General features: G+C 52.9%; 1 protein-coding gene and 1 long non-coding RNA gene across 17 annotated transcripts in view; one reads left to right on the plus strand and one right to left on the minus strand.

Moving 5' to 3' along the window:
- Positions 1-20,540, plus strand: part of LOC102167199 (uncharacterized) — a 53,821-nt gene that overhangs the window by 29,704 nt on the left and 3,577 nt on the right. For all 4 annotated transcript variants that reach the window (XR_014820381.1, XR_001299725.3, XR_014820380.1 and 1 more), the window contains one exon: positions 20,078-20,247. This is a non-coding gene — a long non-coding RNA (uncharacterized LOC102167199). The remainder of the gene's footprint in view (positions 1-20,077; positions 20,248-20,540) is intronic.
- The window catches only part of LOC110255247 (uncharacterized), an 80,737-nt gene that overhangs the window by 4,415 nt on the left and 55,782 nt on the right, over positions 1-20,540 (minus strand). For 2 of the 13 annotated variants that reach the window (XR_014820368.1, XR_014820378.1), the window contains exons 4-6: positions 20,342-20,394; positions 20,100-20,225; positions 12,871-17,188 (exon numbers count right to left, since the gene is read on the minus strand). Coding sequence is in view for 1 of the 13 variants with exons in the window: in XM_084983034.1 (XP_084839160.1) it covers positions 17,064-17,096 (33 nt within the window). In the remaining 12 variants the exon portion in view is untranslated. Of the gene's footprint in view, positions 1-3,327; positions 5,034-5,498; positions 5,618-6,841; positions 6,968-7,838; positions 7,982-8,085; positions 9,735-11,064; positions 11,155-12,870; positions 17,189-17,914; positions 18,002-19,440; positions 19,564-19,816; positions 20,226-20,341; positions 20,395-20,540 lie in introns of those variants that run through there. The other 11 variants (XR_014820373.1, XR_014820371.1, XR_014820372.1 and 8 more) reach the window with 11 other exon arrangements.

A 20,540-nucleotide genomic window follows, 5' to 3' on the forward strand; every position in this document is an offset into this window, starting at 1 on the left:
GCAGTCCATCCAAGGGTTCTAGAGTTCAGGAGGCAGAAGGCAGGGCTCTGAGTTGTCATGAGAGGGAATGACCGCCAGAGGGCACCAGAGAGCATGTCAAGCCCAGCAGCTGCTTGGCACTGGTTTTCCTAGACCAGAGGTGGGGTTTGATTTGGGGGGGGGGGGAAATCCCCCCCACCTCCAGGACATGACTTGTGAAGAGGGCTGTTGCAGGTTGCCTCTGACTCGTGTCTAAATTAATTCACCTGATAAGAAGGACCTTGTCCTGCCCTTCATATCTGAGGGTCTCTTTCAGACAGCTGGGTAGCCTAAAGTGAAGGTAATTGGGTCTAAATTAACTCACCTGATAGGAAGGACCTTGTCCTGCCCTTCCCATTTGAGGGTCACTTTCCAACAGCTCAGGTAGACTAAAGTCCCAATGATTGGACAGGCTCTGAAGATTTCTGACTGCCTTTGGATTCTGCAGAAGCTTACATCTCAGCCCAAAGGCTTGGGATTTAACACTGGGCTTGCAGTGTTTTTGCAGATCAGACTTGCATGGTGGTCATGAATGGAGAGTGCAAATGCAGCAGTTCCTTGGTTGGCAGGTTGAATCCATCCCAGAGATTCATCTCTTGAGGGTTATCTGAAAATTTCTTCTTTTCTTCCATCCTCCCCTCCTCCCATTCCCCCCGAGTGTGAAAATCTTACCTCTTGCCAAGTCAAAGAGATGATGAGGGGAGGAGTCTTCACTGAAGTCCTGTCACCTGATTTGGAGTGGGTTTGACTCAGGACTTAGAGGCGTGGGGAGGGTGTGAGTGCCATGGCTGACTTGAAGAGAAAAATAACCCCCCAGAAGGTGCTTGCTTGTTCTTAGAGGGGAATGGGTGATTAAATCTGCCAAGGGGTGCAGGAGCCAAGGGCAGTCCATCCAGGGGGTCTGTTCAGAAGGCAGGGCTGTGAGTTGTCATTAGAAAAAAATGTCTGCCAGAGCTCCTGTTGTGGTGCAGTGGAAACAAATCCAACTAGGAACCGTGAGGTTGCAGATTTGATCCCTGGCCTCACTCAGTGGGCTAAGGATCCAGCATTGCTGTGAGCTGTGGTGTAGTTTGAAGACGTGGCTCTGATCTGATGTGGCTGTGGCCTAGGACAGCAGCTGTAGCTCTAATTGGACCCCTAGCCGGGGAACCTCCATATGCTGCAGGTGCGGCCCTAAAAAGCAAAAAAAAAAGGGGGGGGGCAAGAAAAAAGAAAGAATGTCTGCCAGAGGGTGCTGAAACATGGTCCAAGCCCAGGAACAGCTTGATAGTGGTACCTCCAGGCTTAGAGATGGGGGTGGGTGGATCCCCCAGGAGGTGCCCATTGAAACAGGGTTACTTACAGGCTGCAGCTGACATGCCAGTCTGAATTGGTACACCCAGTAAAGGATTCTGCCTTCCAAGTATCAGGGTCACCTTCAGTTGGCTCAGCTAGCCCAAAGCCCACATTTTTAGACGGGTCTGCAGAGTCCAGATGGCTGAGAAAGAACTCTCAGCACGCAGGCAGCTGGCTGGAGTGTTGGGCATGCAGTTTTTCAGAGTCGGTGGTTTGGCCTCTGGAGAGCTGGGCTGCTGCTGGTCATCAATGAAGAGTGAGTGTAAAACTGATATCTTTTACCTGGCAGGCAGTCTTTATGCCAGAGACCTCCCTCTTGAGGGTTTTCTTCAAAGTTCCTTAAATATTTATTCCTCCATCTGAGCCTCTCCTTCCTTTCAAGAACCACTGAGGGAACATGTTACCTGCAGCCAGGTGACACAGACTAAGGGCTGGTGAAGCGGGGTAGGGGTGGGGTGGGGAACTAGCATAAAGCCCGTTACCTGAGACAGAGTTTGTTCCTCTGATGGACTCAAGGATTTCTGAGAGATGGGAGCAGGCAAGCCCATGAAAGACTTAGAGGGAGAAATACTACCCTCCACATGCTCTTTTATTTTTCTGAGAGACAGAGAAAGACCAGATCTGGCTCACAGATGCTCAAGAGCATTGCCAGTGGAACAAGGTGGGGTCAGGAGGCAGCAGTTTGGGACGAGACTGGCTGGAGTGGTAATGGCCTCTAGAGGATGAGGAGCTATGACATGCCCAGCTGCTGATTGGTGTTGGCACTACCAGGCTCAGAGAGGTGGTTATATGTGGTGCTGATGGCAGCCTGAGGATGTGCCCACTGAGGAAATTCGAGGTATGGGTTCTTTCTGGCTCTTGGGTCCCAAAACATCTCCCAGGAGAGGAGATGTGTTTCTTCTTTTTCTTCTTCGTCATCGTCGTTGTCTTCATTGTCTTTGTCTTCTTCCTTCGTTTTCATCTTTTTGCCATTTCTTGGGCCACTCCCACGACATATGTAGGTTCCCAGACTAGGGGTCGAATCAGAGCTGTAGCTGCCAGCCTACACCACAGCCACAGCAATGCAGGATCCAAGCCACATCTGCCACCTACACCACAGCTCACAGCAACACTGGATCCTTAACCCACTGAGCAAGGCTAGGGATCGAACCCACAACCTCATGGTTCCTAGTCGGATTTAGCCACTGAGCCACGATGGGAACTCCCTTTTCTTCTTCTTCTACCTGAGCCATGGCCTCCTGTAAGTGACCCCCAAGGACGATCCATAGAGAGAACTATGTTGTGTGTATTAATGCAGGCAGGTGAATGTCCAGCCTGTGAGCTGACGTGCAATGGGATCCACTGCTGGATGTGGGGTAGTTTTGTGGCATAGGGAAGATGGAGAGTCCCCGCAGGCTTTGAGAAAGGCATCTGGCCTTCCGTAAATCACAGGGTGGTATTTAGAGTGAGAGTAGTAGGGACTTCTGCCATCAGCTGAACAAAACCAGCACGGTGCACCCACAGCCCTAGTCAGGAAGCAGGAGTTAAGGGCTCTGAGATGCTATTCAAGAGAATGGCCGCCAGAGGGCGACAGAGCTCGAGAGCTGCTTGGTATGGGGGAGTCCCAGGCCAGAGGTGGGGTTTGAGTTGGGATGGTGGATGCCCCTGGGATATGCACGGAGAGGAGGGCATGTCCTGCCTATAAACCCTTCACATCTGTGGGTTTCTTTCCAACAGCTCTAGTAGACAAACGTCCAAATGATTGGCGAGACTGCTAAGGGTTCTGACTGACTTCAGATTCTGCAGAAGCTAACACCGGATACCAAAATGTGTGGGATTGAATACTGGGCTTGCAGGGCTCCCAGGTCAGGCGTGCATGGTGTTTGACCTCCGGACAGCTGGAGGGTGTTCATGAATAGAATCCTCAAAAGCAGCGCTGCTTTGGTCAGCAGGTTGGGTCCCCAGAGACAGGTCTCTTGAGGGCTCTCTGAAATGTTTCTTCTTTTTTGTCCATCTGAGCCTCTCCCCTCCTCTCATTCCCCCTGAGGGGAACATCTTGTCTCTGTCCAAGTCCCAGAAATGATGAGTGGGACACAGATTCATTGACATCTGGTCACCAGATTTGGATGGGTTCACCTCAAGGATTTAGAGCAGTGGGGAAGGATTGGGAGGAGTGAGTGCCATGGCTGACTTTGAGGAAAAATCACCCCCCTGTATGGTGCTGGCTTGTCTTCAAGTCAGAAGAGGGATTAAATGGACTATCGAATGCACTAGCCCAGGGCAACCCATCCAGGGGGTCTGTTCATGGGGCAGGAGGCAGGGCTGTGAGTTGTCCTTCAGAGAATAGCCACCAAGAAGGCCAAAGCATGGTCCAAGCCTAGGAGCTGCTTGGCAGTGGTGCCTCCAGGCTCAGAGATGGGGTTTGAGATGGGAATGGGTGGATCCCCCAGGAGGGGTCCATCGAAAAGCCTTACTGAAAGGGCCAGAACACTCTCCAGTCCAATTTGGCTCACCTGGTAAAGGGAATGTGTTCTGCCTTCCAAATATCAGGGTCACCTTCAGTCGACTGAGTTACCCCAAAGCCCACTTTTTTGTACACGGCCTCAGGGTTCATATGGCCTTGTGGTTCTCCGGAAGTAGAGCTGTGAACACACAGGCAGCTGGAGTATGGGGCATGCAGTTTTCCAGAGTCCAGGGTTTTGACCTGTGGTGAGCTGGGCTGCTGGTCATCAATGAAGGATGAGTGTAAAAGCTGACAGCTTGAGGTGGGCAGACGGTCTTTATGAAGGGACCCTCTCTCTCTTGGGTGTGTTCTGCAAAATTCCTTAGATTTTCCTCCATCTGAACCTCTCCCTCCTTTTGAGCACCACTGAGGGAACGCATTACCTGAAACCAGGTGACACAAAATATGGGCTGGCCAAGCCTGGCGTGATGGGGAACAGTGTAAAACCAGTTGCCTGACTTGAAGTGTGTTCTGCTGATGGACTCAAAGTGCTGACAGACAGGAAACAGAGTGGCAGGTCAAAGATTTAGAGAGAAAAATACCACCCTCCATCAAGATATAAATTGTTGGGGGGGGCACCAAATCAAGCTCTCGGGTGCTCAAGAGCAGTGCCAACAGAACTGGGTGTGCTCAGGAAGGAGAAGTTTGACATGTGTGTGGCTGAGAGTGGTTCTGGCCACTAGAGGACAAGGAGCTATGACATGCCCAGCTTCTGTTCCGCGTTGACACTGGCAGGCTCAGGGATGGGTTTGGAGGTGGCGCTGGTGGCAGACCAAGGATGTGCCCAGTGAGGAAACTCAAGTTACAGGTTGCTTCTGACCCTCAGGCCCCCAAAACTTCCTCTGTGAGTGGGTGCATTGTTCTTCCTACACGACTAAATGGTCTTTTCCTTGGGGATCATGGAGCCCGACCTACAGATGATTTGACAGCCTATCTGGACCGGGAGACACTGGTGGTCAGAAAGGCTTTGGGTTCTCCAGCAGAATAACCCTGAATCCACAGGTTTGAGCCTTGGGCATGTCCGTTTAGGAGAATGGGGCTTTTGTCGGGATGGCATCTGGAAAGCAGTGCTTGGGGACCTGAGTGGAGTGTGTAGAAGCAGCATTTCTGGCTGGCCGGGTTGTGCTCCTTCCCAGGTCTAAGTCTCAGATTCCTCCCTAGAGCTCCTTTTTTCCTTTTCCCCCTGAGCCTCAGCATCCTGTAAGTTACCCATGAGGAATGAAACATAATGAGAACTAAGTCGCAGGTATTAAGGCAGGAGGATGACTATAAAGCTGGTGAGCTGACTTGAAGTGGGATTGGCCGGTGGACATAGGGTGGTGGTGTTGGATAGGGAGGAGGAGGGGAGACTTTCAGAGAGACTTCTAGGCATCTGTAAGGCACATGGGGGGGTTTCTTAGAGTGAGAGTAGGAGGGAGTTCGGCCTTCAGGTGAACAAGGTGAGTGCGGTGCATCCATGGTTTGCTCAGAAGGAACAAACTCTGAGTTGTTATTAGAGATACTGGCTGCCAGAAGGCGATGGAGCACCAGCAGAGCCCAGCAGCTATTTGTCATAGGAGAATCTGAACCAGGAGGCTGGGAGTGGTGGATCCTCATGAGACATGCCTTCTGAGGAGGGCTGGGTTACAGGTTGCCTCTGACTCTCGGGTCTAAATTAACTCACCTGAATGAAAGACCTTCCCTTTCCATCTGTGGGTCGCATTCAGACAGCTTGGGCAGCCTAAAGTCCAGATGATGGGGCAGGCTGTCTAGAGTTCTGACTGCCTTTGGATTCTACAGAGGCTGTATCCGAGATAAAAGGCATGGAATTTAATACTGGCCTTGCAGGGTACCCTGAGGAGGCTTGAACAGTGTTTGTCCTCTGGGAAGCTGGGCAGGTGGTCATGAATGGAGGGTGCAAAAGCAGCGGTTCCTTGCTTGGGCCCCAGACTGCATTTGCCCCAGAGACTGGTCTCTTGAGGGTTCTCAGAAAAGATTCTTTTTTTCCTCCTGAGCCTCTCCCATCTTCTCTTTACCCTGAGTGGAAAATCTTACATCTGGCCAAGTCCCAAAAAAGATTGTGGAGCTGATTCATTGAAATCTGGTCACATGATTTGAAGGGTGTTCGACTCAAGGAATTTGAGGAGAGGAAAGGATTAGGAGGAGGGAGTGCCATGGCTTATTTTTAGAGAATAATACCCCCCCCCCGGAATGTGTTTGGTTGTTCTAAGAGTAACAGGGGGGGATTAAATCTACTATTGGTTGCACAAGCCAAATGCAGTCCAACCAGGGGTTCTGTTCAGAAGGAAGGAGGCAGGGCTGTGAGGTGTCATTAGAGAGAAAGGCCACCAGAGGGCGCTGAAGGGAGGTCCAAGTCCAAGAGCTGCTTGGTAGTGGCACCTCCAGGTTCAGAAATGGGGTTCAAATGGGGATGGGTGGATTACTCAGGAGGTGTCCATCAAAAAGTGGCTATGTACAGGCCACAGCTGACTCTCCAGTCTGAATTTGATCACCCAGTAAAAGGGAAAGTGTTATGTCTTAAAAATATCAGGGACTGAGTTCCCATCATGGCTCAGCGGTTAACGAATCTGACTAGCATCCATGAGGATGCAGGTTCAGTCCCTGGCCTTGCTCAGTGGGTTAGGGATCTGGTAATGCCATGAGCTTCGGGGTAGGTCAAATATGTGGTTCAGATCCTGCATTGCTGTGGATGTGGCATAGGCCAGCACCTACAGCTCTGATTTGACCCCTAGCTTGGGAACCTCCATATGCTGCAGGTTTGGCCCTAAAAAGCAAAAAAAAAAAAAAAAAAAAAAAGGGGGTAACTTTCAGTCGACTCAGCTGGCCTAAAGCCCACATTATTGGATGGGCCATCAGGGTTCACACATGCTTTAGGTTCTCCAAATGTAGAATTCTGAGCAAGCAGGCTGCTGCTTGGAGTATTGGGCGTGTAGTTTTCCAGAGTCCGGGGGTTGCCCTCTGGAGAGCTGGGCTGCTGATCAGTGAAAAGTGAGTATAAAAGCCTACATCTTTTGGAGGGAGGCTGTCTTCATGCAGGATCCCTCTTTCTTGAGGGTGTTCTGCCATGTTCCTTAGTTTTTCCACCATCTGAGCCTCTCCTGCCTTGCGAGCCCCACTGAGGGCACATCTTACCTGAAACAGGTGACAAAGAAGAATGACTGGTGAAGCAGGATGTTCTGGGAAGTAATGTGAAGCCAGTTGCCTGACTTGAAATGTGCTCCCCTGATGGGCTCAAGGGAGTGCTGACAGATTGGGAGCAGGGAGGCACATGGAAGACTTAGTGAAATACCACCCTCCATAAGGCCTTAGATGATTCTGAGAGAGTGAAGCAACAGGAGGACCAAGCCAGGCTCCCAGGTGCTCAAGAGCAGTGCCAACAGAACCGGGTCTGGTCAGGAGGCAGAAGTTTGGGATGGGAATAGCTGGGAGTGGGAATAGCCACTAGAGGTCGAGGAGCTCCGACATACCGAGATGCTGCTTAGTGTTGGCCCTTCCAGGGTTAGAGATGGGGTTGTAGGTGGTGCTGGTGGCACCCCAGGGACCTCCCAGTGAGGAAAGTTGAGTTACAGCTGCTTCTGACTCTCAGGTCCCAAACACATCCCCTGGGGGTGGCTGCGTAGTTCTTCCATCATGACCAGGTGGTCATTTCCATAGGGGTCACGGAGCCCTAAGTGCCAATGATTTGACTGTCTATCTGGGGAGCAGGTGTGGTTGGGCCAATAGCCTTTGGTTTCTCCAACAGTATAACCCTGAATCCACAGGTACTTGGTTTGAGCCTTGGGCATGTCTGATTTGGAGAATGGGGCTTTGGTTGGGGGTGGCACCTGGAAAGCAGTGCTTGAGGACATGAATGGAGAGGTGTAGAAGCGGCATTTTTGGCTGTGCAGGATGTGCTCTTTCCTGGGTCTAAGTCTCAAATTCCTCCATGTGGTTCCTATTTTTTTTCTAACTGAGCCATGGCTTGCTAAAAGTCATCCACGAAAATGAACAATGGCAAGGAATAGGTTGCGTGTATTCAGGAAGCCAGATGTATTTACAGGTGGTGAGCTGAACTGAAGTGGGATCAGCCGGACGACATGGGGTAGTGGTGATGGGCAGGGAGGAGGAGGGAGAGTCACAGGAGACTTTGAGAGAGACCTCTGGCCCCTGTAAAGCACACGGTTGTACTTAGAAGGAGGGTAGGAGGGAGATGCGCCCTCAGGTGAACAAGGCGAGCGTGGTGCTAGTGTGGCTTTGGTCAGGATACAGGATGAAGGGCTCTGAATTTTTATTCAACAATTCATCACCAGAGGGTGACAGAACACTGACAGGGCCCAGCAGCTGCTTGGCATTGGCGAATCCCAGCCCAGAGGTGAGGTCGGAATTGGGTGAAGTGGATCCCCACGGGACATGCCTTGCCAGGAGGGCTAGGTTACAGGTCTAAATTAACTCACCTGATAGGAAGGACTTGTCCTGCTCTTATCATCTGTGGGTCACTTTCAGACAGCTGGTGGAGCCTAAATTCCAGATGATTGGAAAGATCTCTGATGGCCCTCAGCTTCTGCAGAGGCTGACATCTCAGCCGAAAGGCAGGAGACTGAGGACTATGCTTTCAGTGCTCCCAATCAGGCTTCTGCAGGGTTTGCCCTCAGGACAGCTGGGCGGGGGCTCATGAATTGAATGCACTAAAGCCACGCTTCCTTGATCAGCCCACAGGCTGCATTCATCCCAGAGACGGGTCTCTCAAGGATTCTCTGAAAAGTTTCTTCTTTTCCTTCGTTCAGAGCCTCTCCCCTCCTCTAATTCCCCCTGGAGGGGAAAAACAAACCTCTGGCCAAAACCCAGAAATGAAGAGTGGGGAACAAGACTCATGGAAATTCTGTCACCAGATTTGGATGAGTTTGACTCAAGGACTTAGACGAGTGGGGAAGGATTAGGAGGAGTGAGTGCCATAGCTGACTTCGACAGAATATTAATGCGCCTAGAATGAGCTTGATTGTTCTTAGAGTGAGAGGAGGGATTAAATCCACTATTTGGAGCACAAGCCAAGGGCATTCTTTCCTGTTCAGGAAGCTGGAGGCAGGGCTGTGAGTTGTCATTAGAAATGACACATTTCAAGCCCAGCAGAGGCTTGGTAGTATCACCTCCAGGTTAAAAGATGGGTTTCGGGGTTCCTGTTGTGGCGCAGTGGTTATTGAATCCAACTAGGAACCATGAGGTTGCGGGTTCAATCCCTGGCCTTGCTTAGTGGGTTAAGGATCCAGCGTTGTCATAGCTGTGGTGTAGGCCAGACTCGGCTCAGATCCCGCATTGCTGTGGCTGTGGCTCTGGTGTAGGCCGGTGGCTACAGCTCCAATTAGACCCCTGGCCTGGGAACCTCCATATGCCATGGGAAGTGGCCCTAGAAAAGGCAAAAAGACCAAAAAAAAAAAAAAAAAAAGGGGGGGGGTGTTTCAAGATGGGGATGGGAGGATCCCCCAGGAGATGTCCTTCGAAAGGAGGTTACATACAGGCCTCAGGTGACTCTCCCGTCTGAACTGGCACACCCGGTAAAAGGGAACATGTTCTGCCCTCCAAATGTCATGGTCAGGTTCAGTCGACTCAGCTAACCCAAAGCCCACATCGTTGTATGTGCCACTGGGGTCCACAGGGCCTTGGGGTTCTCCAGAAGCAGGAGTGTTAGCACACAGGTGGCTGGCTGGGGTTTGGGGCCTGCAGTTTTCCAGGGTCCAGGGCTTGGCCTCTGGAGAGCTGGGCTGCTGGTCGTCAGTGAAGAGTGTGTGTAAAAGCTGACCCTTGTGGCGGGCGGGCTGTCCTTATGCAGGAGCCCTCTCTCTTGGGGGTGCGCTGCATTGTTCCTTAGATCTTCCTCCATCTGTGCCTCTCCTGCCTTTCGAGCACCCCTGAGGGCACATCTTACCTGAATCCAGGTGACGCAGAGTAAAGGCTGGTGAAGCGGGGCGGGGTGGGTAAATCGGGATGCCTGACTCGAAGTGTGTTCCCCTGATGGACTCAAAGGAGGGCTGACACACAGGGAGCGGGGAGGCATGTGGAGGACTTGGGGAAACACTGTCCTCCGCAGGCCTCAGAGTCTGAGAGAGACGGGAGGACAGCACCAGGCTCCCAGGCGCTTAAGGGCAGTGCCCGCGGAACCAGGTGGTGTCAGGAGACAGAGGTATGGGATGAGACTGGCCGGGAGTCGTGATGGCCACTAGAGGACGAGGAGCCTGACGCACCCAGCGGCTTGGCATTGGCATGTCCTAGCCCAGAGGTGCAGTTTGAGTCCGTGGTTTGGGTCCCTCTGGGGTCTGCCTTGTGAGGGGGCTAGGTTACAGGTCACCTCTCACTCTCGGGTCTAAATTAACTCACCTGATAGGAAGGACCTTGTCATCTCTGGGTCACTTTCAGACAGCTCAGGGAGCCTGAAGTCCAGATGACTAGACATGCTGTCAAGAATTCTGACTGGGAGTTCCGTCATAGGGCAGTGGAAATGAATCTGACTAGGAACCACGAGGTTTTGGGTTCAATCCCTGGCCTTGCTTAGTGGGTTAAGGATCCCGCATTGCCATGAGCTATGGTGTAGGCTGCAGATGAGGCTTGGACCTGGCATTGATGTGGCTGTGGTGTAGGCCAGTGGCTACAGCTCTGATTCGATCCCTAGCCTAGGAACCTCCATATGCCATGGGTGCAGCCCTTAAAAAAAAAAAAAAGGACAAAAAAAAAAAAAAAAGAATTCTGACTGCCTTCAGGGAATTCCCATCATGCTCAGCAGTTAGTGAACCTGACTAGCATCCATGAGGATGAAGTTCAATCCCTGGCCTCCCTCAGCAGTTTAGAGATCCAGCTTTGCCATGAGCTGTAGTGTAGGTTGCAGACATGGCTCTGATCCTGCACTGTTGTTGCTCTGGTGTAGGCCAGTGGCTACAACTTCAATTGGACCCTTGGCCTGGGAACGTCCATAAAAGAATTCTGATTGCCTTCAGATTCTGCAGAGGCAGATATCGGAGCCTAAAAAGTGTGTTGGACTGAATACTGGCCCCACAGAGTTCCCAGATCTGGTTTGCACTGCTTTTGGCATCTGGGCAGCTTGGCGGTTGTCGTGAATGGGCAGAGCAAAGGCAGTGGGTCCTTGGTAGCAGTTTGCATCCATCCCAGTGCCTGGTCTCTTGAAGGCGCTCTGAAAATTTTCTTCTTTTCCTTCCATCTGAGCCTCTCCCCTCCTCTCTTTCACCCCTGATGAAAATTCTTACCTCAAGCCAAGACACAGAAATGAAGAGCAGGATGCTGTTTCATTTAAGTCTGGTTACCTGTTTGGCTTAGGTTCACCTCTTTTACTGCGTCTGGTGTGGGATATAGGGAGGAGTGTGTGTCATTTTAGTTTTTTGCTTGGAGAGAGAAACACCCACCTCTCAAAGGGCTTTGCTTGTTCACTTCATCGTGTAAGAAGGTGTAGATCCCACATGCCCCTCCCTGGACACACCTCCAGGCTCAGATCCTGGGTTGAAGATGGGTTGATGGAACTACCTGGATTTGCCCAGAGTTGTGAACTCATTTACAAGCAACTCTGACTCCCCCAACCCCCCACCAACTGCCTCACCTCAGGCACAGGACACACCTATTCCTTCAAGTCTGATGAGCCTCTCTAGTCTCCTTGGGTGGCCCAAGTGCCAGAGGGTTTGACACATTCCTGGGGTCAGACTGTCCTTTGTTTTCAATGCTGGGCAGGACTCTGGACCTAGAAACATCTGTCTTGAACCTTGGGCTTGCAGTTTGCTAACCTCTGAGTTGTGTGGGTTGTCATTTGGAAAAGGGGTCTGTTCGGAGTTCCCATTGTGGCACAGCAGAAATGAATCCAACTAGCATCCATGAGGATGCAGGTTCCATCCCTGGCCCCACTCAGTGGGTTAAAGGATCCAGCATTGCTCTGAGCTGTGGTGTAGGCCAGCAGCCATCGCTCCATTCTGACCCCCTGCCTGGGAACTTCCATATGACCCTGCAGCTCTAAAAGGGGAAAAAAAGAAAGGAAAAGAAAAAGAAAAGGGGTCTTTTCATGAACGGAGCATGGAAACCTCATGATAGATTGGTGGTCGGCTTTGGGGTCCCTGAGGGTTTTTTCTCTCAGGTGTCCTCCCCAAGTGTCCTGCTTCCCTTCCCTTCTGAGCCTCTTCCTCCTCTACCGGAACCCTGTTAGTGGGACCCATCTGAAAACATGTAACATGTGTGGGGGCGGAGGTTTACTGATTTAAGTATAGTTCACGGGCCTAAAGGGTGCTGATTCTTTTAAATGCTCTTCACAGGATTGACAATGTGGGGCCTCTGACAGATTTCAGGTAGTGGGTGGTCTAGGGTGGGGTGTGCACTGGGAGACTTCGAAAAAGTCATGACCCTGTCTGTTGGGGCATCTCCTTGGGTTGAGAAGCAGATCTGGAAACAAATCCAGCTGGGGGGTATCCAAGGCCAGGGCAGCCCCAGGGGGGCTGAGCTAGAAGGGCAGAGAGTTGGTGTTAGAGCAGATGGCCGCCAGGTGGCACCAGAGCACAGGCAGAGCCCACCTGCACCTCCCTGGCTGCATCTCCAGGCTCAGAGATGGGGTGAAAGTTGGTTGCCCAGAGTGTGGGGCTGATTTCAGGGCACCTCTGATGTTCTGGCCCAACTGGCGAAACTCATGAAGGAAAAATAAGTGTGCCTTCAGCATCAGATTGGTTATCCCAACCTGGTCAGATAGCCCAGGGGCCAGAGAGCTTTCCAAGGTCCCTGGGGTCAGACCAGCCTTTGTTTTTCAAGAGGCAGGACTCTGGACCCACCAATCTCTGTCTTGCATCCTGGAATGATCATTTTCAAGCCACTGGCTTCTGTAAAGTTGTCATGTGGAAACAGGGGCTGGTGGTGCTGAATGGAGCTTGTAAATGATGTGACAATATTGGTGGCTGGCAGTTTGAATCGCTGTGCTTTTCCCCTCAAGACATTTCCCCAAACTTCCTTCCTCTATTCCCCCTGAGCCTTTTTTTTCTTTTTCTGGCCTCTAACGTCTGTCAGGGAGCAGATTCTAAGGCAGGTTTCTTGAAGGAAAGCTGATTGACTTAAAGTGCTCAAGACCCGGTGGTTGGGGAGGCAGAGGGCTTTGAGGTACTGCAGTGGGTTCCATTGGGGTGAGCGCTCTGGGAGACTTGGAGAAACACCCCCAGTCTGCAGAGCAAGTCGTGGCACTTAAATGTGAGGAGGAAGACATCAAGCTGGCAGGTGCCTAAGGCCAGTGCCCTCTTGGGGGCTGCTGAGGGAAACAGGAAGCATGAAGAGTGGTCATTAGAGGGGCCTGCCACCAGATGGCGCCAGAGCACAGGCAGAGCCCATCTGCAGCTCCCTGTCCACACCTCTAGGCTCAGAGGTGGGCTTGAATTCGGGTTGGTAAGTACCCCAGGACATGCCCAGAGAGTTGGGTTAATTCCAGGGTGGTTCTGACACTCTGTCCGAAATTGCCTCACCTCAGGAAGGGGAAATACATGTGCCCCCATCCTCTGGTGGGTATTTCCAGTGTAGTTCAGCTGCCCTCAGGGGCGGAGAGTCTGACAGGTTCTCTGAGGTCGGGTTGCCCTTGTTTCTCAAGGGGCAGAACCCTGGACCACACGTATCTGTCCTGAGTCCTGGACTGGGAATCTTTACGCCTCCAGCTTCCGTGAAGGTGTCATGTAAAAAAAGCTGGCTGGTCGTTGTGAACAGAGCATGGAAAGGGGGTGGGTTTTGCTGGGCTGCCACGCTAATCTCTGTGCTTTTTCTCTCAAAGTCCTCGCCAAACATCCTTCTTGCCCATCCGAGTCTCTTTTTTCTCTCTGACTCCAGTTACAGGGAGCAGACCTGAAGGCAGTTCTCAAGAATTAAGGCAGGATGACTCATTCTGTGAAGACTCTCAAGACCCAAGTGGGTGGGGAGGCAGAGGGTTTTAAGGGACCGGGGTGGGGTCGGCTGGCCTGAGTGCTCTGGGGGACTTTGAGAGAGACACTCCAGTCTGTAGGGCCTTTCGTTGCACTCAGCGTGTGAGGAGGAATGAAATCCAGCTGGCAGGGGTCCAAGGCCAGTGCAGCCCCACCCCCTGGTGGGTGGTGGGTGCTGCTGAGGGAAACAGGCGGAAGGGCTGAGAGTCGATGTTAGAGCTGAGGGCCACCAGACAGCACCAGGGCATGGGCAGGTCCCCCTGCTCTTCCTTGGCTGCACCTCCAGGCTCAGAGCTGAGGTTGGAGATGGGTTGGTAGGACCCCCGAGAGGTGCCCAGCATGTTGGGGTTGGTTACAGGGTGCACTGGCCTAAATTGCCTAACTTCAGGGAGGGGACAGGCCTGTGCCTTCAGCATCTGATGGGCATGTCAAACCCAGTCAGGCAGCCTGGGGGCCAGAGTGTTCGACAAGTTCTCTGGCGTCAGACTGGTTTTTCTTTCTCAAAAGGCAGGGCTCTGGATGTGAAATACCTGTCTGAATCCTGGGCTTGTCGTTTTCAAGCCTCCAGCTTCAGTGAAGTTATGTTAAAAAAAAATTCAGTGGAAGTTTGTGAATGGCGCATGTGAAGGGGGCGGTTTTGGGGGGCAGCTGTGCCGATCTGTGTACTTCGTCCCTCAAGAGTTCCGCCTGCATTTCTAACCGCGCTTCCATCTGAGCTTTCTGCCTGTTTCTAACCCGTGTTCTGGGCAGACCTGGATGCGGGTGGCGGGAAGTAAGGGAGAGTGGTGGAAACAAGCCAGGCTCTCGTGGGGGGGAGGCAGAGAAATGTCATGGATGGGCGTGGAGCAGGCTGAGGTGAGGGCTCCAGGAGACGGAGACAGAAGTGCCCCCGTCTGCCGGGCCCCTCATTGCGCTAAAAGGGCGAGGAGGAAGGAAATCAAGCTGCCAGGGTCCGAGGCCAGCTTGTCCCGTTGCGCTGCTGAGGGATACAGAAGCGAGAGCTGAGAGGTGTCGTTAGAGGGAAAAACACCCTTTGCTTTTTCAGAGGCAGGATTCTGGACGCACAAAGAGCTGTCTTGAGTCCTGAACTTGGAAATTTTCAAGCCGCTGGCCTCCGTGAAGTTGCCGTGTGTAAAAGGAGGCTGGTGGTCGTGAATGGAGCTCAGAACGGTTGTGATAATTTTGGTGGGAGGCTGTTAGAAGCACTGGATTTTTTCCTCAAGATGTTTCCCCAAACTTCTTCCCTGAGCCTTTTTTTTGGGGGGGGGGGCCTCTACCTCTGTATCATAAGGAGCTAACTTTAATACAGGTCTTGTGAATGAAAGCGGATTGATTTAAAGCTCTCAAGACACAGCGGGTGGGGAGGCAGAGGGTTTGAATGTATTGGGGTCCGTTAGGATGGGGTGAGTGCTCTGGGCTGTGAGAATTACCCCAGTGTCCAGGGTACTTCATTGCGTTGGGTGGCTGAGGAGCAATGAAATCAAGATGCCAGGGCCCAAGGAGCGTGTGCCTTCAGGGGCTGCTGAGGGAACCAGGAGGAAGCGCTGAGAGATGGAGTCAGAGCAGAGGGTCAGCAGGCCGCACCACAGCACTGGCAGAGACCACGTGTACCTGCCTGGCAGCACACCCAGACTCGGGGGTGGAGTTGCAGGAGTGTCGGAACACTCAGTACCTGCTCACAGACCTGGGGCTGCTTACAGGGTGCCTCTAACACTCTGTCCCAAGTCACCTCACCTCAGGGAGGGACAGAGCTGTGCCTTCAGCACCCGATGGGCATTTCTGGCCTGCCTGGGTGGCCCAGGGCCAGAGAGTGTGACGGGTTCTCTGGGGTAAGAGTACTCTTTGGACCCCAAATGTCTGTCTTGAATCTTGGCCTTGCAGTTGCCAAGCCTCCCACTCCATGTGGTTGTCAAAAGGGGCTGGTGGTCGTGAATGGAGCACGTGAAAGTGGTGCTGCTTTGATTGGGCAACTGTGCAATTCGCTAGGATTTGTGCTTCAAGACACCTCCCCTAACTCCCTCCTCTCTTTCCCTTGGGGCCTTGTTTTCCTGTCCCCAACCCCTGTTCAGGGAGCAGACTTAAAGGTGGTTCTCGGGAGTTAAAGTAGGGTAATCGATTGAAAGGATGCTCTCATGGCACATGTGGGTGGAGAAAACAGAGGGTTTAAGGCCTTACGTTGGGGTCGGTTGGGGTGTGTGCTGGGAGTCTTTGAGAGAATTGCCCCTCTCTCTGGGCACTTCACTTGGCTTAGAAGGTGAGGAGGAATTCCTTCAAGCCTGCAGCTGCCCAAGGCCAGGAGAGCCCTGGGGGGCCGCTGAGGGAAACCGGAGGAAAGGCTGAGAGTCAGTGTTTGTTAGAGGAGACGGCCTCCGGGAGGGGCCAGAGCACAGACAAAGCCCATCTGAAGCCCCCTGGATGCTGGTGCAAAGACGGGTTAGTGGGAGCCCTAGGATGTGTTAAGATGGCTCACAGCGCACCACTGACTCTCTGGCACAAATCAACTGACCTCAGGGGGCAGAAAGATGTGTGTCTTCTGCCTCTGATGGGTGGTTCCATCCGGCTCTGGTTGCCCAGGGGCCAGAGAGGTGGACGTGTTCTCTGGGGTTGGTTTGCTCTTTGTTTCTCAAGGGGCAAGGACACTGGACCCACAATATCTGTCTTGAATCTTGGCCTTGAAACTACCAAGCCTGCAGCCTCTGTAAAGTCATCACGTGTCCAAAGGGGCCAGTGGTTGTGAATGGAGCTTGTAAAAGTGGTGCTATTTGGGGGGCCAGACAGGATTCCCTGGGCTTTATCTTTCAGGAGTTCTCCCCAAATGTCTTTGTTCCCCTTCCACCTGAACCTCTATGTCCTGTCTGCAATCGTGGTTTTAAGGAGCAGAACTAAGGGAAGGGCCTGGGCGGGAAGGCAGCTGGGACTGAGTTAAAGGCTCTCGGTACCCCATGGTGGAGATGCAGAGGTTTTTATGTACTGAGGCGGGGTAAGTTGGGGTGAGGGCTCTGGGGGACTGAGAGAGAAAGACCCCAGTGTCGAGGGCATTCGTTCAGCTCCCCAGCTGAGGAGAAACAAAATGGAGCTTCCCGGGCCCCAGGCCAGGGTAGCTTCTAGGGCTCCTGAGAAACAGGAGGAAGGGCTGAGAGGTGGTGTTAGACTGAAGGTCACCAGGCTGAACCCCAGCCCAGGCAGAGCCCCTGGCAGACGCCTGGCTGAGACTCCGGGCTCAGGGATGGAGTTGAAGAAAGAGTTGGAACACTCAGAACATGCTTATGGATTTGGGTTGGAGACAGGGCACCGCTCCTGCTCTGGCCAAATGGACTCACCTCAGGGCAGGGACGCAGCTGTGCCTTCAGCATCTGATGGGCACATCCAGCCTGATCAGGTGCCCCGGTTGCAAGAGTGTGACATGTTCCATGGGCCAGCTTGCCCTGTTTCTCCAGAGGCAGACCTTTGGGCCCAGAAACAACCGTGTTAAACATTGGGCTTGTCGTTTTAAGCGCTGGTCTTGGGCATGGACCAGTGTCATCGTCCTCTTCCTCTCAGAGAACTGAACAACACAGCAGGAGAGGAGGGGATGTCAGCCTGGTTTCAGAAAACTGCCCATTCGGGATTCAAGCCAGGGATGTGCCTGTCCCCTCACACGGAGCCCAGAGAGTCTGCCAAGTTTCTGGCCATTTTCCCAGAGAAGCATGCTGAATTTGAAATAAAGATGTGATCACAGGTTTATGTGGACACGATGAGGTGAAAAAAAAATGGCCAGATGAGAAGAGGTGCCCAGTAGCCACAGCTCAGCACTGAGCACTGCCATGGGGTCCCCCCACCCCAGCAGCAGCCAGGTATTTCAGCCTGAAGGAGAGGAGGCCCCTTGGGTTCCTAGGGCTCTTTGACCAGAATGTGCTCCAACAGCAACTCGGACACTGACTCAGCCTCCAACAGCAAACGGCTGCGCTGCAGTGGCCTGGGGCAGTGTCCGTGGTGGCTTCCTTGCTGCCCTCCATCTCGGCATACAGCAACACACGACGGGCTAGAGCATGACAATCTTAGACTCAGCCAGGACTCAAGCCACACCCTGAAATCAGTGACCCCACATTGTAACGTACGTGAACAGGCCCCTAATCAATCAGCACCACTGAACTCTGGGACCCAAGGACCATCCAGCCTTTATAAAAGTTACCTGGCTTGAGGTAGCTTCCCTGCAGCAGGTGTCTGGCCGAGGAGGGAGAGCATCAAGTGGGAGGGAAGAAAAAGCTTGAGGAGATCTCTCTCTAGAGAAACCCCTGTACTGACACAGTGCATTCACAACCGGAAGGCCACCTTTCTAGGGGTACAATTCTACATGGACCAGCCTGACTCTAGCAAGTTTTAGGGCTAAAATCCAGGCCAGGTATTTCTAGGTCCAGGGTTGTGCCTCCAAACCATCAAGGGGACTCTGACCAAGTTAGCCTGTCGAACTCTCTAGCCATTGGCCCACTGGACCAAGGACCCATCTCAAGTCTTGAAGGTGAAGGCGCATAGCTCCAGGGGCAAGAGGGGGGCACTCTGGTGCTCTGGTGCCATCTGGTGGCCATCTTCTCTAACAGCAACTCTCAGCCCTTCCTTGGCCTCCCAGATCAAAACCCTGGCTACACTGGCCTAGGCCTCTTGCCAGCCTGATTTCCTAAGTTTTCTCCCTCACAGTGCACTGAAAGGCATGATGGGTGGGGTGGGACTATCTCAAAGTCACCCAGGGCCCTCACCCCAACTGAGACCACCCCACTCCCTGAAATCAGACACCTCACTGGATAAGTTAACAGAAGCAGCTGGCCATCAAAGAGCACCCATCGGCCCTGAACCCAGCTTGAGACCCAGGCCCTCCCAGGCATCATTCATGTTCCCTGGATGGAGGTAGGTTCCTTGGCATAGGCTCCCCGGCAGAGGAGGAAGAGGCTCAGGTGGAGCAGGAAGAAGGAGGAGGTGGAGATCTCGAGAGAGAGAGAGAGAAAGGCACAGGGAGAGGCTGAGACCCGCCCACTGCAACACCACCTCCTGGATGCGCTGCATTCATGACCAAAAGCCAGCTTTCCAGAAGCCAAATATCACCCCAGGCTGGTTTACAGCATTGTACATTCAGGATTTAAGGCAGGGGTTTCTGGGTCCAGTGATGTTCTTCAAACTAGCAAAGGGCACTCAGGCCCAAGGCTGCCTGTCAAACCTCCTGCCATTGGGCCACCTGATCATGCACAGATTGAACCTGAAATGTGGGGGCAGAACCTTAATCCCCCTCTGAGTCGAGGCACACTGGGCCACAGCACAGGAGGCACCAAGTACCCAAGTACCTCCTTGGGCCTCCCCCAAGCCCTTTGCTCTCTGAATCTGAGCCTGGTGATGTGGCCACGGTGGTGAGAGTAGGTGGGGGTCGGGGAAGCTCTGCTGTTGCTCTGCTCAGGCTGGTGGACAGAGGCCCTCACAGCAAGTCTCAGCCCTTCCTCTGCCTCCCACAGAGGAACCCTGCTCTGCCCGGGCCTGGGGCAGCTGTCAGGTGGCTTCCTTACTGCTCTCCCTCTCAGCACACTCAGACGCATGACGGGTGGGGAGGGACTGTCTCACCGTCAGCCAGGCCCCTCACCCCGCCCACATTTATCCACTCCCTAAAATCAGCAACCTCCTATTTAAGTCAGGCCAGCGGGTTTTGAATGAGCAGCCTACCTATCCAGGACTCACCTTGGAACACTAAACAACCCAGCTGTGATTCACCTTACATGGATGGAGAGAGCTTCCTTCAAACGGGTGTCAGGCAGAGGTGGAAGTGGCTCAGGGCAGTGGAAATATGAGGGTTGTGGGCATCTCTGGAGAAAAAGAGCTCAGCCATGTGCATAGCCCACCCCACCCTTGAAATACAACAGCACAGACACACCCCATTCATCACTGAAGCCCAGCTTTCCAGAAGCCGAATTCCCCACCAGGCTGATTCTAGAAAACTGAACATCCACCATTGAAGCCAGGTGTTTCTGGGTCCAGAGTTCTGCTTCCAAACAAGTAAAGGACACACAGACCGATAGCCTATCAAACTCCCTAAACTTGGGGCCACCCGGCCAGATAGGAACTGAATTAGATATTTAATGGCAGAAATCTGTCCCCTCCCTGCATTGAGGCAAATGGGGCCACAGTGTCAGAGGCACCATGCAAACCAACACCTGGCTCTGGGCCCCTCCCTGAGGTTCCATGCGTCCCTCTTCCAACCCCTTCTGAGCCTGGAGATACAAACAGGGAGCTGCAGAGAGGCGATGGGGGGCTCTGGTGCCCTCTGGTGGACATGTGCTCTAATAACAACTCTCAGCCCTTCCTCTGCCTCCCACAGCAAAACTCTGGTCTGCACAGACCTGGGGCACAAGCCAGCAAGATGTCTTCCTCCTCTTCCTCTCAGCACTGAAATCCACTCTTGGGTGGGAGTATGGATTCTTCACTGTCACCCTGGATACTCAACCTTCACGACACAAGCCCACACCCTGAAATCAAAGGCCCAGCTCTGTAAGTCACTTCAGCCGGCTCTGAATCAATCGGCACCCTTCAGCCCTGGGACCCAGATAGAAACCAAGGACCACCCAGGCTTGATTCATCTTACCTAGTTGCAGGAGCTTCCTTGGAACAGGTGTCTGGCAGAGGAGGAAGTCTCAGCTGGGAGGGAAAAAATACAAGATCTCTAGAGAGAAAAAGCACAGCCTGCCTTCTAAAAAGCACCAGGTTGACAAAGTACATTCGCAACTAGAATGCCGCCTTTCTAGAGGCCCAACTCCACGTGGGCCAGCCAGGTTCTGACAAAT

Source organism: Sus scrofa, chromosome 12 (genome assembly GCF_054392235.1).
Source record: "Sus scrofa isolate SSC_HxYL_T2T_F1_AM1 chromosome 12, Sscrofa_HxYL_maternal_Yorkshire_Landrace_v2.0, whole genome shotgun sequence".
Taxonomy (NCBI): domain Eukaryota; kingdom Metazoa; phylum Chordata; class Mammalia; order Artiodactyla; family Suidae; genus Sus; species Sus scrofa.